The following is a 20,393-nucleotide window of genomic DNA, read 5'->3' on the forward strand; positions in this document are numbered from 1 at the left end:
GTATGGGTGAATGGACCAAAATAGCTGATTCTGTGTGAATCTGGTAAGTACCTACAGGAAACCTTTGACCTCTGTTATTGTCATTGTACAAATACTTGTATTCCTCAGTTACAGCGATGTATAAATCACATTTTTTAACTTAAGGGCATGAGATCAAATCTCCTAACAGTTTAATGTCTCTTTCAGAAAACATAAAATGTTTCTTTCATTTCCCTTCAGTGACCTTCAACAGATGCAGAGTCATTCTCTCATCCACAACAAATTGTATACTTCAGAACAAAACTCACAAAAGACATTTAAAGACCCACTCTCCACTGTGTTTTTGACATTTGTAGCACATTTTTTCTTAGAGTATTTTTCTGATGATGAAAGTCATACATAAAGCAAATTAAAACCAAAATTGCATTTCTGAGGAGACAACATGATGAAAATTCATCTGACAGTGGGTTTTATGGCTTCATTTAATGAAAACGGTTTGGACAGGTTAAATATTATTTTAAAATCCTGTTTAAAAAATCATTTCGAAACAAAAGAAACAATGAATCCCTACCTTCTAGAAAATTGTCAGTGGGTAGTGTCGGAGGAATTTGTTTTGTTCCTCTTCTTTGTCGTGCAGTAAGACCATGACAAGCTTTTTTGTGAGTCAACATTCCGAAAATGACTTTTGTCTTTCTTTTGTTCTTTTTTCTCCCCAGTCTCTTTGGGACGTTGTTGTATTTTTTTTAAAGGTCTACTCGATGTCACCGTGCCCTCGCGAGCGCCAATGATAGGAGGAGGCCGTAGGCCACGCCCCCTGAAGGCGCGGCTGCGCAGTTGTCAAAAACGCAGCAGAAACACACTGAACACAGAGCTCCCAGATTCAACCCGAAGGTGAGTAATTTTCCTTACTCGGTCCGTAAAACCCGGATTATCCTCTATTTTTTTTACAGTGTTTTTCAGCCTCATTTCTAGCAGTTGGACCGTTTTAAAAAGGCTTACCAAAATGGACGAGTTTCTAACTTTTAAATTTAAGACTTTATTGTTGTTACCTGTGTTAGTTTGCTTTTCACTAATAGGGAAACTTAGGAAAAAGACAGAAAATGACGAAAACTCAGCTTTCATGCACAGGACGAAACAAAATGTAAGAAATTCAATAAGAACTTTGGAAAGAACCTTTTTTTATCAAACAAAAAATACTTCATTTTATTTTAGTATTTAAAATCAATTTAGCAATTTGTAGTGGCCAAAAATTCTAAGGGCAAAAACCCACACATTTTGAATTGCTGGGCTGCAGTCAGAATGTGGGATTGCTCCTTTTTTGCTGCATGTCTACTATTTGTTGTTCCGGTTTAACACGTCTCTGTTAAAGTTTTCTAGCCCGGTCATGTTTTTAACTGCAGTAGTTCAACTTGTTTTGGTGGGTTTGGCGCTGGAATGAAGTGGAACTTCTTTTTAGGAATCATGAATAATGTAGTGAAACGCTCCCATCCTGCACTTCCTGCCGGAGTTTCTACAACTTCCTGTCCTTCAAAATAAATTAACCACTGACAACCCTATTAATTCTATTTTTTAAATTTGATCATTATTATTATTATTATTATTAGGTTTGTTCATTATGGGCAACGGCAATTAACAGCGTCAATAAATAAATTAAGAATAAAATGAAATAAATAACTACAATTTGGCCCAGTGGGTTCTCCAAGGTTAAGCCAAATATTTTTGTTTGGAAACAGAACAATAAATAACTAGATATATAGCATGACTTGCAATTATGCAAGTGTAAATGCTGTTTGCTCAATCTGGCCGCTGAATATGCTAAAACTAAAAGATGAAAATTCTGAAGTTTACAGATTAAAAAAAAGGCTAAAGTTGATAGCTTCCTGGAATATTAGCTAAAGTGCAAATTGGACGAGAACCTCAGTGGATGTCAAATTAGCCAAACAGCTTGGATGTTGCTAAAATATTAGCTAAACTTTAAATTAGCTTCAGCAAATCTTAGTGGATGCCAAATTAGTCCCAAAAAGCTAGCATGTTGCTAAAATCCTTGCTAAACTCCAAATTAGCTCAGTCACGGCTGCAACTGCGCAGGCATCTGCAGTTGGGCTGGGTGTTTGGATTCCGGTAATGCCCGGAGCTCAGTGAATGCACCACACAGAGACGTTTGTCAACCTTGGGTTCTGTCACTCAACCTGTTGTCTGGAGTTTTAGGGGCAGTTTTAGGGGGAGGAGGGCTGGTGCATGAGGCTGAATTCAGGCGTCTGAGGAGCGTAGATCCACTAACGCATAAAAAAAAGAGTTATATAAAAGTCCCCACTGGGGGACCAGAAACAGAACACCAATGGGGGACCTTTCCGTGTGGAGTTTGCATGTTCTCCTTGTGCATGCGTGGATTTTCTCCAGGAACTTTGGCTTCCTCCCGACATCCAAAAACATGCTTCATAGGTTGATTAGTTTAACAGTTTTCTGTTTGTTCTGTAAGATATGAATACATTAGAATTTATTTGTAGAGTAAATGCTTTCTTTCTGATCTGATCAAACAGTTTAGTGTTCTGCTCGATTCGTGTTCCCTTTTGAAACGTGAACGCTTTAATTGTGTTCCTTCAGTGCATCTGTTGTGTTTAAAGTATGAAACTAAACAGATTATACGTTTCCCCCATGAGTCAAGTGTGTTCAAATTTGACAAATGTAACTATTTGGATTATATCGTGATATTAACCGTTATCGCCTGATATGGGGGGGAAAAAACTATGCTGTGATATAAAAAAAAATTCTATATCGCCCAGCCCTACGTATTACTAACAAAAAATTAACGAATATCTTCACGGTCAGCTGATGGCGTTTCTCCATGCAGGGTCACAAACTTCGGTTCTTGCTGTTCAGGAACCGCTAGAACCAGCTCTTGGGGGGGCGATGCAACACTCCCCTCCCCAGAAATTTATGCAGCACCCTCCGCGGACGCAACATTGTCTCATTCAAGCGTCTTGAGTCTTCTGAGTTTTTGTGACGAACCAGAGGAGTCATGTGACTGAAAACAAAAATCTGCAAAAACGCGAATAAGCGCGGGAAAACTGTATTCCTCCCGTTGGAGGAATTTAGCCATTTTTTCTCATTTAGCTGTTTAGCTGAATAATTAATTGTCATTAAACATGTCAAATTTTTTGTTGTAAATGAATACTGTGTTTATTTATGAAAATGCTTTGAACAATAAATTGTTAAACAGCTTTTTTTACCACAATATGATCAATATTCTCTTACTTCCTTTGGTTCAGAGGGAAAACATAATAAAGAGAAGAATATATGAAAATAACGCACATTTTTTCCCCTTAATTTAAACCCAGTTTAGTTGTTATCTGTTACATTTTAAATTAAAAAACTTGGGGAAAAATGCAGCAATTGAAGTTCTTTTTTTCTTGTCCAAAATGAACAAAACATTCCACCCTCTTTTGTGATATTAGAAATTATTTAATAAAATGTAAATTGGTGAATTAATAATAATAATAGCATTTCCAGAATACATTTTAAGAAAAGACAAACAAAAAGTTGATTAAAGCAAAACGTTTAGCCAGGAGAAGGCCGAACCTTGAGTGAGAACGTTTCATTTGAGAAGCAAAACGGACATGAACCATGAGGAAATGGTCAGGAATGAGTAAAAAGACCATTAAAACTGTCCTGATGATGAACCCTGTGTTTGTTGTCCTACAGGTGAAAGATGTCTGCACTGAACGCGTCAAATGACAAGTTCCGGGGTTTGATCTCCAAGTCTTCTAATGTCCCCTTGCCCGCACTAAGTGAGATGCCACAGCCGCACTCTGTGCCTCCATCTTTGTTCGCCACATACTTTTTATAAATAGTTTTATTTTTTCTCTTACAGTATGCTCAAAGGTGCTTTTCTGCGCCATGCCCATCGCTCAGATCGCATTAGGTGAGAAGTAGAACCATTAAGTTCTAAAGTCGCTTCATTTGAAGTACACTGTAATAAAACCGTCTGTCCACCAGGTGCTGTGAACTTAAACGACTGTCCGCTGCAGCCTTACATCCCCATCTATCTGATCGTGTCGGGGGTCTTTAGTCTGCTGCTGGTGATCCTGGCCGCCCTGCCCTGCACTCAGGGTTCCAACCAGCTTAGTTGCCTCTGCACGGCCTGGAACTCGCTGACGACCTTCTTCCTCTTCTGCTGGTTCATCGCTGGTGAGTTTTTGGGGACAGTCGGTCGAGGGAGAGATGCCAAAACAAACACTGTGACGGACTAGGATGAACGACGGAGGCCCTCCATGAAAGAAAATATCTATATGTACACGAGAGGAAAAGTATGAGAAAGAAGTTGTAAGTTTATGAGGACAAAGCCGTGCTTAAAAAAAAATAAAAAATCTGGTCGTGACCTCCAAATGCCGACTAAATCAATCAATGTACCCATTTATAGGTTATAAGGCTCTGGTTTATCACAAGAATCCATACGCCATAATAATGCATTTGGACCACTGCAGCTATACTGCCGACGGCGTCCGCCAGAAATCTTCTTCTGACGACGCCCAGTCATCTATTTCCATAATTGTGAAAGAAAAGGCTCAAGTAAAGGCTTACAATGTCGCTCATACTGAAACACCAGATTTGCTCTTTTCTTGTGGTTAATTAATTTGTGTGGTAAATTTATGGCTGTAACCTCAAATTTGAACTTATTATAAAGTTAAAAATTTAATTAATAATAAATGAATAAATAACTTTATTCTCGTAAAAGTACAACTTTTTTTTTAAAAGTATGACTTTTTTTCTCATAATCTGATGACTTTATTTTCTTAAAATTATTACTTTTGTCTCATAATTTTACTACTTTATATTCTTAAAATTATGAATTGTTTTTTCTCATAATTTAGGACTATTCTTGCAAATGCCATAATTGTTTAAAGATAAAAAGTGAAGCAAAAGAAACATAAAGAAGCTATAAAAAAAAGAGATTCTCATATTAGCAGCACATATCAAGCACAAACATATTTCTCAGCACTAGGAGAAAATTGTTTTCTTTTTTTACATCAATTCTTTAGCAAATACAAGAGAAATAAACATTAGTCACTCTGATCACATCATTCAGGTCCTGTGGAGTGAAATGTTTGGGGATTTCAACAAGCGTCTACATAGACTTATCGTTGAAAGTGGCAGCTAGAAGTAGCGTTGCCGAGGGCGATGAGAATGTAGCTGTACAGGTATTTTGAAGGTGCTATGCAGCGTGTCCCAAAACCAGCTCTGGAGTAATTGTGAAACGGTTACTAAATGACTGACTGACAGCCACATTGAGGACATAAGTTCAAAAAGAAACCATTCATTGATGGAGCGACGGATAATGTGGAAAATATCTGAAGCAGGGGCATTCAAAGGAGTTTAGAGGGGCGGGGCTTAAAGTCAGAGAAGGGCGGCAAAAACCCTTAAACAATACGGAAATTAAGTAAAATTTTAAAACAAACTATTAAGTAAATAAACAAACAACGAATAGGTAGAAAGGCGCGGCTTAGACTCACTGATTCCAGACCCGCAACAAACTAACAGCTGCTTCCTAATACATAATAATAATAATAAAAATAATAATAATAATTAATAAGTAATGATAGTTGTCATCCATAAAATTAATATAATGTATTGGGTTTACTGGATTTAAAGAAAAATAAATTCTTAGAAAGGAGTCTGCATCGAAGTGAATTTGTTTCCATCACTTAACTTAACTTAACTTAACTTAACTTAACTTAACTTAACTTAACTTAACTTAACTTAACTTAACTTAACTTAACTTAACTTAACTTAACTTAACTTAACTTAACTTAACTTAACTTTTGGTGTTTGACAGACAGAAAACTTTATTCAAGGTTGTGGACAAAAGATCAAAGGAAACATCACGCTCATAAAGAATAAAAATAATTACATTAAGTAATTAAATAAATATCCTGTCTGGAACATTCTCATGTATAAAGTAAAATGTTTAAAAAAAAAACACATGCGTTGCATAATGAGGAAATAAAACACTTCATGTTCGTAATTTGTTATTTATTTATGTATTTTTCGTTCTCAAAAAGTATCGTTAAAATACCGGATCGATGAGCAGTATCAATAAGAGTAGTAGTACCGTTAAAACCTTAACGATACCCATCCCTAGAATCGACATGAACAAAGTTTATTACAGATGGTAATATTATAAACACAGACGTCCAACGTTTTTTCACATTTTGGAGCCACATTTTCTTGTTGCATCTCAAACAGAAATGTATTAATGTTGGGTTATTTTGCAGCACATACCTACAAAACTATAAAATAAAAACAAGACAGTGTAAATTTCAATAGACCAGTTGGCGTATTTCAGCTCTGAAGCCGGTGGCAAAAGGCTTAAACCGACAAACGCCTGCTTTGAATGCTATCAGCTGTGTGTGAAGCTCCAGAGCAGCGCGGCCCGATAAGTGAGCACACAGATGAGGGGGGGGTGTCTGCTCGGATGCTAAGCACCGCCCTGGTACGGGCGGAATTTGCCTCGGGCTCAAAGAAGCTGCCAGCATCAGTTAAGCCTCAAAAATGTCATTTGAATATCTGACTGGCATTTTGGCACGTAAGGACAGAGAAGAGTCCTGAGGCTCCATCCAAGACTCTCCGTGGAGGTTTTGACCTGAAGCTGGTGGGCTAAAATCTCTGACCTGAGGCCCACGGGTGATGGTCACCAACTATTTGAAATGTAGTGGCATTTATCAGCCACTAGGTGTCCATCTTTGTCCTTTTTTTCTATTCTTTTCCTCCCCACTGGGATTGATGGCCCTGATGAACTCCCACCGTTGTACTCCTCGAGTGTTTTGTGTGAAATGAGTCAGAGGAGCAGTCCTGGCTCAGCGAGGGAGCTGCCACCGCTGGGTCCCACCAACTGTCAGCCATGTGACGGCGGGGAAGACTCACATGTTCGGCTCGGCTGCCGCCACTCTGCCGAGCGCCACGTTTGGCTCACCGAGACCAACGGGAACCGCTCGTCTGGTTTCATTTCACACATCGGAGAAGCCAACAGAAACCGAACCGGATTTCATCCTTTCATTTGTTATTGTTATACTGCCTTTTAAATCTTTTTAAACACGTAAACCTCAATCTTTGAAGGCCCACTCTGATGAAAATGGTATTTTTAAGATTTTGTTTTGTTTTGTTTATGAAGTTATAAACGGACCAATCAGATGCCTCCATCAAAGGATGCGGTCTCACGGCCAACGTTTCATTGGACTCGCTCTCAAGTTTCTCCTGATTGGCGAGAGTGGGTGGTTGCCATAGAAACGGTGGCTCAGACCGATTCGGACCCAGCGCCGCTCACTGATGCCTTAAGATTGAGCTTCTTTTTTTTGATCATTTTATTTTGTAGAAAATCCGAGGAATATTTGCTATTTGCTCCAAATGTTTAAAAGCTGCTGGGCCTTTAGGTTTGAAATGACACTTTTATTCTGGAATCCTGTAAAACAAAGACTGTTGTCCTAGTTTGGATGGCAGCCGAAGAATCGATATGTTTCTGCGTGGTGATGATGGAAGGAGACGCTGTCAGGAAATCTAAGCGTAAACAAGATGTAAACACAAAAGAAATACTTTTTTTTTTTTTTAAGAATACAGGAGTTTCTATAATATTAAATAAAGTCTATTCTAACTGAAGGGTAAAATTGATGACAATTCAAAGAGAAACTTGAAAAATATTAGTAGAAAACAAAAAAAAGACTTTTCTCCTTCAAAATAAAAGCTGGTGTATAGGAGGAAAGTTTGAATCCCTTTCACTCAGCCTTTTTTCTTTGTCTTTTATCAGGTAATGTGTGGATTTACTCCATTTACGAGCCCAACTACAACAAGAACTCCAACAGCACGGAGCTCTACTGCGACAAAACTGTGTACTTGTTTGCGTTCTGGACCTCGACGTTGGTCTACATCCTCGCGGGCCTCCTCATGTTCGGCGGGGTTTGCTGCCTTCTCTGCACCTGCCTCTGCAAGGCTGACCCAGACGACCACTAAAGGTCCTGCAGCTCGCCGAGTTTTTGAATTCCATGTTCTGTCAAGTTCAGAGATAAGGTTGGAGGTAAAAAAAAAAATATCTGAAAAGAGTTTTTTCAGCATCTTCAAAGACATTTACTTAAAGTTTGGGACATTTTTAACACTGGTTTTAGGAGAGTTTATGTCTACATGTTTTTCTCATTCTGGGTTTTCTGCCTCTGCAGAACATGTAAGGTTTATTTTTCCTCTTATATTAACTCTAGTTCATTTTTAAGCTAAAAATGACACAAAAAAGGTCTATTCTAATCCAAGGGTAACAGTGGGGAAAATTCAAAGAGAATAATAATAAAACCTTATTAGTATAAAACCTTTGTTTTTCTAGTCAAATATTTCTAGTCAAATATTTCTAGGCAAATTACAAAATGTTTAGTTTGTTTGATAGTTTCAAGAAAAACCAACAAACTATTTGTGCTAGAAAACCATGAACTGCATTAAAAACATTCAGAAAAAGCAAAACAAACCAATCTGTCTTTGTGAAAAAATTATCTTTCCATCTTTTCCACATGCTCAGATGATGATGTAAGCTACAAATGAGACGGGGCTTCATGAAGAAACGCACCAAAAATATCATTTTAAGAGGATAAATAATTGGATTGGACTAAATATTTTATAATAAGAAAAATTTAATTAAAGAGGGAAATCAAAAGAAAAAATATCTACATAGCACAACAAACTTTGTTTAAATACCATCAAAAACACAAAGAAATGCCTTAAAAAATGTGTTAAATGTATGAAAACTTAAAAATATCACCTTTTGGGTTTTTTTATGGATGTAAAGTGATTGATTTCCAAAAGGATCACATGTAGAACTTGAGTAATCCTCACGATATCAAGCAAAATGCTTCATTCCCCACACGACAAACATTGAGGTGGTTCCTAAAATGGAGGTTTTTCCAGGTCACATCTTATCACTGTGGCTTCTTTTCTCATCCAACATGAAAGGTTGGTGCTCCTGTGATGGTCGTAAGTCTGTCTGTGTTCATTTTAAACACCCACTCCATGTTTTTAACATGTCCTTGAGGCATTTTTCTGTTGGAGGCCATATATGAAGGAAATGAAGCTCAAAATCGGGTTTTCTTTTTTTTATTTAATTCAAATTGGTGTGACTCCGGACAAAAGAATGCTATGAGACAAATATTGTATTTGTGATGTAGAACGTATACACTGGTTGAGCCACAAGCTTCTTCCTCCGACTAAATCAATTTACGTCTTTGTTTTCCTCGTATGAGCTGGCATTTGGTAAAAAAAAAAACTGTAGGGTTGGACGGCTCCAATATTGCTCGCCAGTTTTGTTGCGGCGGTAGGTTGAGGGTGTGAGGGGCTGTAAGGTAGCAGGAGAGACAGCGTAACCAGAGGACTCTCAGTAAGGTGAGGACGGGGTGGGTTTGCTCCGCCCCCAACTCAGAGGTGAGTTTCTAATGAACTTCTACTGAGTTCATTAGAAACGATGTCCTAGAAAACAACACAGGTTGTTTTATTTAGGCTAAAACAGCATACTTATAATTTTGAAGAAAAAAAAAACGCTTTGATCAAATGATGATCAGAGTCTTTAGTTTATCTTTATTTAAACCATTGATATCAGGTTTTAAAAGGAATTCTTAGAAGATGCCCCGCCCCCTGTCTATCAGGTTCTGTTAGTCCCTTTGTGGTACTAACAGAACCTCGTGGTACTTGTGGTTCTATCTGCTGCTCGTCTTGTTCTCAGCTCAGACTTCCACTTAGATTAGATTATCAGAAAGAGTGGCTGAACAGCAGCAGGTGTCAATTCCCCTTGACTGTTTTCTCAGTACACGCTGACCCGAAGCACCACAATGAAATCACAAAAACCTTAGCTTAACAACAGCCTCCTGTCAACAGAGAGCTCTCCGTACCCTTTTCCTTGTCTCCAGAGTACACACAAACCCTTTGGCCTCTGTGTGTTGTTTTTTTTTCCTACCGTTGGCTGAGTTGAAGCACAGCAGTCCTCCACCACCAGAGTCTGAGCCGACCAAAGCTGCCTTTGGATTCTGCTCGACTCCAAAGATTCCCCAAAAAAGCCTCTACCTGCTGCTGCTCTGCATTTCAATAAAGTCATTGAAACCTCTTTACGTCATCGTATTTATTTAGTTTTGCATTTGAAACATTTTTTTTCCCCAACTGTTATTTGTGGTGGGAGTATTATAATTTGGGGTAATTGTGCTGCATTTTGCCCAGTGTTGACTTGTTTTCAAATCAAATGCCCACATTTGGTCTTCAATGTAAAGGTTTTCTCACATCACATTGAAGGAACTGTGGAAATGTTTTGAGCAAGAAAGGATTCAGTGGAGTGGAATGGTTGACATTGGGCTCATTAGTGCACAACTCGTAGAGCTTTATAAGTTGGGTGAAAAATTGAACCGTCACATTTGTCTTTCATACATAACTCTGAATTTTTGTTTAAATATTTTCTTTTACCCTTTTATTTATTTATTTATTTTAAAGCCAAAACTCAAAAATTAGATCAAAAAATGTGTTTATTGGTAACTTTCTAACATTATGTTGCTTGAATAATATACTGTACCATTTACATACAAAATTTAAATGCAATACTTTGAGCGTTTAAAATGTTAAAGTTTTTCTTTTTTCCAGCCACATGTTGATTGCATAACAATTCCTTCAAGAGGGTTGCTTGAAAATATTTCCTGTCTCCCGATTGGCTGATGGAGCTGTGATGTCAGCAGGCTGTTTTTGAAAGCATGTCCAGTGGTTTGGCGTGAACGGGCTTGTAGAGGAGGGTGAAGCTGGAGGGGCTCAGGAGGCCGTTGCCCCGCTCATCCACATTTCCCATCAGTACATAGTTTCGACCTGAACAAAGAGTGGACAGAGAACACAGAGGGAACTGCTGAAAGGCACTATTTTGTGTTTTGTATCTCAAAATCACCAAATGAGGAGAATTGTCACGGGCTTTAACCCTTTAAAACCAGAACTTTAGTTTCAATGTTGACGTTCTTTGAATGACCACAACTGTTTGACCATTGTGCGATTAGCGTACATCCAGTAGATTCTGAAAGCTGAGAAAAGCAACTTTGCATTAATATACAACACTTAACAATAGTTAATTGTTTATACAATTATTGCAAACCAACTGGGTATGACTCGTAAAAAAGCATGTTCAGGATTCGTTGGAATTAGCTAGATTCCGTAATTCCAAATTCTGCATCTAACATAAACCCACTGAAAAGCAGCTTCCAATTCTGTTGGAATGACATTAGTTGTACAAACACATTTCTACTGTAAACTTTTTAAGAAATTAACGTAAACCCACTGGTTCTGCAGCTTCAGAATCCGTTAGAATTGCATTCATTGTGTAAAAGATTTAAGGTAGTTTGAAGAACACAAGTTATTTACTGTCGCCGGCGACATCTCCAGTATTAAAGAGTTAAAGTGCTTCTCTCTTAAATAGCGAAAGCGTCTTTCAGCTGCTTCTTTTCCTAGAATTTTTGCAATATTACATAACATACAGTGTATAACTCTTTACAAGTCTTTGCTCACACAGCTTTGACAACAAAAGCTATAAATTCTTTGGTTTGGTCAAATCAAAAACAAGACAGGCCAATAAAGCTTTCAGTTATGGTGAATTGCGTAAATGTATTTAGCCCCTTTCTTTCTTGATTAAAGCCCAAAGTGCTTCTCAGTCACAGTCCTATTCACGTATGCACACAAACATTCACACACTGATGGCAAAGCGTCAACTTGTAACCACCAGTAGCAATGTGGGCTCGACTGTCTTGCACAAATTTGACACACGGGCAGGCAAGGCGGTCACCAAACCTTCAACCTTCCCACCAGAGGTCGGCCACTTTGACTCTGCACCACAGCTCCAAAGTTTGAATATTATGAGTCCCTCATCTAAGGCAGTAAAAGGCTTTTAATGCTCAACCCTGCACTGTACCTTTGACAATTCCAGGACATCTCTTGCAGGTTGAGGTGAGCACCACTGTCTTGACCGGTCCCGACTTCGTTATTTTGAGTTGTCCGGTCTTGTAGGCCTTGATCAGCGACACCTCAATTGTGGCCGAGCCCCTTGGACCATTGTTTACGGACGTGACTTTGCCAGTGATGACTACAGGAGAAGGATGGGGATTATTTAGCAAAAAAAGAATGTTAAACAGTAATATATCTGTTTTAAAGAAGGTTTTGTGACAATTCAGGTTGGAACTCACCAAAACTATGAGGACAGAAGTTTGACTGGAGGGTTCCTGTCCTCTTACAGGGTTGTGTGCATATTGGGTTCAGTGGTAAAGCTGCAGGAAATGCACACGGCAAACAATAAGTGCACATTCTTGCTTGATATTCCAATGGTAAAGGTTTGATATTCTTTGGTTTCACTCACGTTTCTTGCTGACGGAAGGCTTTTTTGTTACCGTCTTGCTCGGTACCGACGGTTTGACTTTAACGACAGTCTTTGGAGTTGTCTTTACTGGTTTCACTCGAGGTTTTGTGGTGGTTTTAGTTTTTAACAGAGGTTTACGTGTGGATGTGGGCATTGTGCTTGGTTTAGCAGTTGTTTTTATGACTTTGGGTCTGACCGTGGGTTTTTTGGTGGGTTTTCTATCAGGTAACTTGGGTGTGGCTTTTGTTGGTTTGGGTTTAGATGTGGGCTTGACTGAAGGCTTGGGAGTAGCTCTATGAAGTGGGATTTTCTTCACCAATGGTATTCTCCCTGACGGTCTTTTAATGGTTTTAGGGGTGGGTTTGACTACAAGGCCTGGTCTGGGTCTCAGGGGTGGTTTGGGAGCTGGTTTTGTGGTTGGTTTGGTTGTTGGTTTTGAAGTTGGCTTCCTGGTTGGTTTTTGGGTTGGCTTTATTGTTGGTTTCTGAGTAGGTTTTGGAGTGGTTCTCAAAAATGGTCTAGTAGTTGGTGTTGGTTTGATCGGTCTGTTGGGCTTTACAGTTGGTTTGCTTGTTGTAGAAGGGGTCTTGAGACTGTAAAGAAAGTCCCCTCCTGCAGTGGGGGTACGGGACCCACGGGGCACGCTGGTGTAGTATGCCAAGAATCCATCCGAAGTTACACTAAGATCCGACACAAACTGAACAAGGAGTTCGTTTCCATTTGTCACTATAGTTCTACATTAGATAGGAAGGGGGGAAAAAACATATTAGATCAAGAGTCATGCTGAGCAGGGGAAACTCTCGTTGGAGCAATCATCTCACCCCGGCTGTCTATCGCCGCAGAATTTTCCAATCCTCCTTGAGTCGTCCCTTTCTCCTCCATTAAACAATGCCACATAGTCATAACGGCAGTACGTATCAGCCTCCAAATCCATCTTCTCAAACTTCACTTCAATCACCTGGAAAAACATTTCAGCTCTGAACTTTAGTAAGTCGGGACATGTTTGACTTTCAGCAGAAGCATACAAGTGTTGACACAGTAAAACAGAGAGGAGGAGCTTTCAAATAAAAAGGGGCATTTACTCCCTTCCTCTCCCCTCCTTTCTGCATCTTGCAGTTTTGACACGCCTGCGTTCCTTCAATGAGGGCTTTCATTTCTAGCTGCCGCACTCTCTGACACACACGCATTTATGGACCTTTTTTTTTGTTGCAACAGAACCCTTCTGCCTTAATTGGAAAAAAAGTCTGTTATTTTTCCCCACAATTATTAAAAAACAAACTGTTTATACTGTATGACACAATGTTACTTCAAGTGTAATCAAACTGTCTAATGAGGAAGCAACACTGACTATCAAGTTCATGTTGTTGTGCAAGTGGAATAGACAACAGGTGGAAATGATAGAAAAGACTCCAATAAAGGCGACCACAGACAACTTCTCCATTCTTATGTTTTCTGGCTGCTATTTTGGTGATTTTTGAATGCTGACATTATTGTCACTCCAACGGTACCATGAGACAGCGTCTACAACCTACACAAGTGGCCCAGGTATTGCATGGTCTTGGGCAGCACATGCAAGCTGTAGCAAAAAGGTTTGCTGTGTCTGTCAGCGAAGTGTCCAGAGCGTTCAGGGGCTTCCAGGAGACACGCCAGTACAGCAGGGGATGTGGAGGAGGCCGTAGGGGGGCAACAAACCTGCATGATGCCATTACCGCCTCCTCGGTGCAAGGAGAAACAGGACGAGCGGTGCCAGAGTCCTGCAAAATGACCTCCAGCAGGCCACAAATGTGCACATGTCTGCTGAGACTGTTAGAAACAGACTCCATGAGGGTGGTATGAGGGCCCGACGTCCACAGGTGGGAGTTGTGCAACATGCAAGATGTTCGCTATTTGCTAGAGGTTGGCAAATTTACCACTGGCGTCCTGTGCTCTTCACAAATGAAAGCAGGTTCACACTGAACACACGTGAGTCAGGAGACGCTGCGAAGAATGTTTTCCTGGCTGCAACATTGTTCAACACCACCGGTTTGGCAGTGGCTTTGTAATGGTTTGGCGTGGCATTTCTTTGGCAGGCTGTACAGCGGGGATGCTCATTACGTTGACTGGTCAATGGCAAAGGATGTGTTGGTAGATCCCGGGCCATTAAAGATAAATTAACAAAAGAAGGAAAACATGTTTTTTCAAAAGCTGTCAGCGAATAATCATTCTTGGTGTGAAATATGTCACTTGATTGACATGTAGAACAGCCAATAGAACACCCTCTGAAACATACGTTACTGTGTTTAACCACACTGAGCGCAATTTCTTTTTTCTTTCTTTCTTCTCCAGGCGCGCAGCGGGGCCGGCAGGAGCTCCCCTGCGCGTCGGGTCTCTGGCGAAGAACAATTCTGGCCCGCAGGAGTGTTTGTTGAGGCCCGGGCAGATTCACATGCCTCACTCAGACAAGCATGCACTTCTCGAGCCCCGTCTACAGAGCTGTGGTTTAAAATGTCATGCCGCCCCGCATAACACGGTTTACAGCAGGACACAAAACGCAATTGTTGCTGCTTTCTGTTTTCACAATACAACGCCTTATCTGTTCTAATTATGTACTACTACAAAAATACTATTAATTCACACGACACACACACAGTACCGACCAAAAGTTTGGACACACCTCATTCAAATGAATGAGAAGGTGTGTCCAAACTTTTGGTCTGTACTGTGTATATAGTCAGATCAATTGGTAGATATTTGTACCTAGATGAGATTCTGAGACACCTTGTGAGTCTGTATGCTGTTGTAATTGGCTCTGGATTCCTCCTAAGTCAAGACAATGCTAGACCACATGTGGCTGGAGTGTGTCAGGCATTTCTGCTAGACTAAGCTATTGATGTAATAGACTGGTTCCCCAAATCTGAATCCAACTGAGCAAATGGTTAATGGCGTCTACTTATATAGCGGTTTTCTACCTACAAGGCCCAAAGCGCTTTACAGTCACAGACCCATTCCCCCAGTCACACACACACATTCACACACTGGTGGCGGCTCCGCTGCCAAACACTGGCGCCCGCCTACCACCAGAGGCAAGGTGGGGGTCAGTGTCTTGCCCAAGGACGCATCGACTCACGGGCGTGCAAGGCGAGCACATCTGATACATCATGTCCTGGTCCATCCATTGCACCACAGACTGTCCAGGCGTTGGCGGATGCTTTGGTCCAGGTGTGGGAGGAGATCCCCCAAGAGATCCATCTGCCGCCGCATCAGGCGGCAGATGGATCCCTGCAAACCCAGGCTTTGCAGGGAAGTCATAAGGGCATGTGGAGGCCACACCCAGCACCGAGCTTCATTTTGACTCGTTTCAAAGACATTACATCCAAGTTGGATCATCCTGTAGTGTGTTTTCCCACTTTTATTTTCAGAATAATTCCACACCTAGACCTCCACAGGCTAATACATTGAATTTCCATTATTCATTTTTGTGTGGTTGTAAAGAATAAAGCGTTTTAAAAGAATGTTTTATTCGTTCAGGTGTAGGATGTGTTTTCCTAGCGTTCTCTTTGATTTTTGAGCAGTGTTTATATTTTTGTGTTTTACTTAAAAAATATCTTAATAGCAGTACAGTAAACCCTTGTTTTTCGCGGGGGTTACGTTCCAGAAAGAACCCGTGATAGGCAAAAACCGTGAAGTAGAAACCTCTATATCTTTTAACAATTATTATACAATTAAATACTCTATTATACATTGAAAAGACAGAACAAACTATTTTACAGGCTCAAGCATTTGTTTCACCAATAAAAGTACCTTAGAAACGTTTTTTTCTACAAATAACTTCTGTTCTGTACTGTCAAATAATAATTTTAATCATCAATGTGAACAGAAGGCTTCAAATCGCGGAGATTAGCCCCGTCCACCGCGACCCGAAGAATTGTCATTATAAAATAATGATTAAAAAAAGTACAGTGGGACAAATAGTGACTCGGGTGTATTTAACTGCTCTAAGTCCAGACTGAGCCGCTGCATCCTGACTCCGCTCTGCAGTGTTTTCTTCTTTTGCAGCCCGCGGTGCAGCTGTGTTTGTTCGGGAGAAGAAGAACATAGTGATCGGCAGTTGGTGTCGCTCTTTTTTCTTCTTCCCAAAAACATCAAAAACATCCTTATACACCGACATGCCAACATCAAGAGAATTTGCACGTACATAATGTAAATTTGGCAAGCTGTTTTACGTACGTGTACATATTAAACTGCAACGTTATTGACGCACAGGTAGAGAAGAAGCTGAGTGACTTTTTTAGCCAATCAGAATGCAGAACACAATGCACGATGCAAATCCATGAAGTAGCGAAACCGTGAAAAGTAAACCGCGTTATAGCGAGGGATCACTGTATTGTAAAATGCTATGCTACTACAGCCTAAAGGAAAGCTCGTCCTGGTTGAACTTTTGTAATCAAATCAATTTTGCAATGTTTTTAGTTGACTAAAGAGCATCTTTTAGGCCACTATTCTGCCAAAGTCTCCCTCTTTGAAGTGTCAGAGTGATGCATCCATGTTAATCCTTTTTCTCATCTTTGGGTGTTGTTCCTGTCATAATCATGGAGTTGCTCATTATACCACATGCTGGTGCAGTTCAAAGGATGTGCTATCTGTTAGGAGCGAGTTGTTAAGGAACATTACATTTGTCTATCTTAGCTTCTGGCTTTGAACTGAGGAGAGGGTTTCTCATGAGCTGGAAATAGCTGATGGTTTTAGTCAATCCTAAATGGTGTCAAGAGGGTGAAGTTGTTTTTGTTAGCTTCTAATTTTCAGCCTCTGATGTTGAACATTTGTCATCTAGAAGTGCCTGTGTGCATTTGTGGTAGCAGGAGGTGGACCTTTGAGCTTATTTTAGGGATTTGCATGTTGCAGCGTATCTCTAAAAAACAGAATTGATCACGTCACTGCTTCATTACGAAGAGGAGATGCCAAGTTTATTAGAGGAATGCAGGCTGATAAAGGGTTTAACAAAAAGTATACTTTGAAGGTCCTATATCATGCAAAATCAATTTTTTTGAGCTTTTAATTTCAGAGTACTACTTTCAAAAAAAACCTGCTCTCTGAGCACCAGCCCCTCCCAATCCATGAAAAGGAGCGGATTCTCACATTGTGAGGAACAGCCCCTTCCAGGAAGAGTCTGCATTACCAGCACCGCCCCCAGGCTAACACACACACACTTTCTCCGTGGAGATATCGGTGTTCAGCAAACACCCTTTTCCTTTATAAGCACAATATGCACATATATCTTTGCAGAAGTTCCGATGTTGTTTGTTTTCGTGGGTGAGACGCGACACGCTGCAGAGTCTGACTCTAGGTTGACATCATGAAATGGGCGGAGCCTCAGAGATCGAGTCGTCTTACTTCCACATTGGAAAACTAACACAGGTAAATAACTAATATTTAGTAAAATGTGTTCTTTAATGTACCAAAGGTGTAATATATTATCATATACATGGATATGGTTTACTATAAAAGGCTTTAGAATAGCATGTTAAAGGCCCTTTAAACACATGTGCTCTGCCCCACAAAAAGTACTTTATTTACTGGGTTTTTCTGTAAACTTTGCTAAAACCTTCAGTCTGTTTTACCTTTTGCTACGTTCAAATCAGCAATTGGCTCATCAAATTTGCATCCACCGCGTCTCTTTGGATGCACGTCAAAATTTGCTGCTGGACGCTTGTCCAAATGTCCAAATAAACCTCCTGCCGCATGTGGGAGGATCTGCTGTCCAAAGTTTTTTAGCCTCATCGCTACATAGAAGCCTTATTGTAGATTTCATTTACAAGACACAGGGAAAATTGTGCAATCAGGTACATCAAGAGTTCTACAAAAGCTTCAGTAAACACGTCTCCCTATCTGGGTTTATCTGGGTTCCATCTACTGCCGGCAGTACTTCTGAGTGCCGGCTGCTTTCAGTGATAGTCCAAGAAAGTTAAAAGGCTGTTTAAGAATTAAATTAGAGGACATTTTTCTTATTGTCTAAATACGAATAACAAAAAAATATCATGAAGTTCATGAGAATAAACGGTAACGATCAGATTCTCCTCCATGTTGGTTTTGGACTCTACCCGCTGATCAAATGATCAAGGCGTCAAGAGATGAAGGTGACTTCCTGATTGACAAAGTTCAGATATTTGAACTCTTGCGCCAAAGTATCACTCAAAATGTGCTCCTGTCAGACCACCACCGAATGCTCGACGCTCGAATCGTGCCACAGGACCTCTGATGGCGTCTGTACATCGACTTAAAATTGAAACTGGACATGAGTTCGGTGTGAACGCAGCTTTAGAACTGCTTCTCTATTGAGTAGATTCAGTTGTGTGCTTGAAACGTTTCTCAGATACATTTTCCACACTGGTATTACTATATTGGACTGTTTTAATACTATAAAACAAATTTACCACATGTTTGCAGTCTAAACTAATGTAAATGAGGAAATCTGGTGACTTTAAAGGTTGTTGAAGCACAACAAGAGTTAGGTGACTTATGTGAAACAGCTCAACACTCTAAAATCCAAATGTACTCTTAAAAATTACGCAGTTTTATGTAATGTTTTTCTAGGCATAATCCTCCTCAATAAGGTTTTAGTTGAATGTTCTTGGCTGACAGAAGAGACGGGTTCCTCCTTGGGTTTATTGTTGCATGTGGCGTGCATCTAAAGGTGGTCTTGTCAACTTAAAAAAAAAGACTGGCCAGCCACACAACAACATTCAGAGAGTGCAGAATGGTGAACTTACGTTGCTTGGCTCCACAGAGATGTGCCAGGAGCAGCTGATACCTGCTGGGTAATTAGAGTTGGGCCAGTTGGGCGTCTTGACAGAACCTTGCGCTTTGGTCAGCCGCCCTCCACAAAATTGGTTTTCTGTGGATGAGGAAGCCCCGTAATAAGAGGAAGCTGCTTTATGAGCATCATTAAAAAGACATTATGCTGTTCTAAGATGACTGCAAAACAGTGATTGCAGAATCCTGCGGTGGTTTGTTTACTCCACTGAGGATGATGTTCCTCCCTCATGGGTTGCATTAGATTCAACGGTCTAAAAAATTGAGGAGCTGATGAGATTCTGTAGCTTTAAGTCTACACCTTCCATGTGTGGCTTCCCTGCGTTGAAGGACGCCAAGAACCCCCTTCCTCCAGTGGCGTCGTCTGACACCATCTCCAGCATCATCGTGTTGGAGGTGGAGATGAGAGCTCCAGGCCTGAAGGTCCCGCAGAAGCGCCCCAGCTTCTGCACCAGGCGAGAGTGGCCGTTGTAAACGTCCAGGTAGTCGTAGCGACAGGTGGGGTCAGCCTCAAGGTCAAAGAGGCGGAATGACAACATGACCACGTGACCCTCTGGGACCTGGAGGGTTGAAGAAAGGACACGTGAAAGCTGAAAACCGTCCATCGGTTTCCCTTTTGTTTAGCAACAGCTTAGGGTGGCCACGCTTTAAGACAAATTTAAGGATTTTTTTTTTTGTTTATTGCATTGACTGTAAATGAGAACTGGACTGAATGAGCCCCTCCAATTCCTCCATTCCAAACAGGAAGTAGCTGCTGGCTCCAAGAAGCCAAAATAGACTTCTGTAGAGAAATAAACAGCTTTTACTCAGCCATTCTATTGGTTAGAATAACAACTCTCGTTCTGATACCTTTATTCAACTTCTTGTTAATCCTATTTCTTTTCACTATATTGTTTCTTTGTTACAAAAACTGACCAATCAAATGCCTGCTGGCCACCAAGTCCAACATTTGAAATGTTTGATTTGTAGATGTCGTGTAGCTTTTAAGCGGTGGGGGTGGGAACTTCCAACAAGCTCACTACTGATTGGTGTAAGTGGTTGCCATAGAAACATTGCCTTAAACCACATGTGTCAAACTCAAGGCCCGGGGGCCAAATGTGGCCCGCGAGAGCATAAAATTCCAAATCCAAAATTTGGATGGAAGAACTTGATAGGGTTTTTCATAACACCTTAAATCAAAAGCAAACATAAACTTTACAGTTGGGTGTTAAGAAGATCCTCATATCTTGTGGTC

At 40.4% G+C, this 20,393-nt stretch overlaps 2 protein-coding genes across 2 annotated transcripts in view; one reads left to right on the forward strand and one right to left on the reverse strand.

Annotated features, from left to right (window-relative positions):
• Nucleotides 1-783: 783 nt before the first annotated feature.
• Nucleotides 784-10,102, forward strand: LOC101165594. The gene is made up of 5 exons (XM_004079817.4): nt 784-870; nt 3,682-3,767; nt 3,851-3,901; nt 3,976-4,167; nt 7,778-10,102. Exons 2-5 carry the CDS (start codon nt 3,689-3,691, stop codon nt 7,978-7,980), a joined length of 525 nt encoding a protein of 174 aa, XP_004079865.1. The 5' UTR covers nt 784-870; nt 3,682-3,688; the 3' UTR covers nt 7,981-10,102.
• A 391-nt stretch (nt 10,103-10,493) lies between these two features.
• Nucleotides 10,494-20,393, reverse strand: part of LOC101165261 (procollagen C-endopeptidase enhancer 2) — a 14,859-nt gene continuing 4,959 nt past the window's right edge. Inside the window, exons 3-9 of the mRNA XM_011487535.3 lie at nt 19,461-19,719; nt 19,117-19,241; nt 13,192-13,328; nt 12,371-13,104; nt 12,201-12,281; nt 11,930-12,100; nt 10,494-10,842 (exon numbers count right to left, since the gene is read on the reverse strand). Coding sequence (XP_011485837.1) covers nt 10,712-10,842; nt 11,930-12,100; nt 12,201-12,281; nt 12,371-13,104; nt 13,192-13,328; nt 19,117-19,241; nt 19,461-19,719 — 1,638 coding nt within the window. The 3' untranslated portion in view covers nt 10,494-10,711. The remainder of the gene's footprint in view (nt 10,843-11,929; nt 12,101-12,200; nt 12,282-12,370; nt 13,105-13,191; nt 13,329-19,116; nt 19,242-19,460; nt 19,720-20,393) is intronic.

The sequence above is a fragment of the Oryzias latipes genome, chromosome 18, assembly GCF_002234675.1.
Source record: "Oryzias latipes chromosome 18, ASM223467v1".
NCBI classification, from domain to species: domain Eukaryota; kingdom Metazoa; phylum Chordata; class Actinopteri; order Beloniformes; family Adrianichthyidae; genus Oryzias; species Oryzias latipes.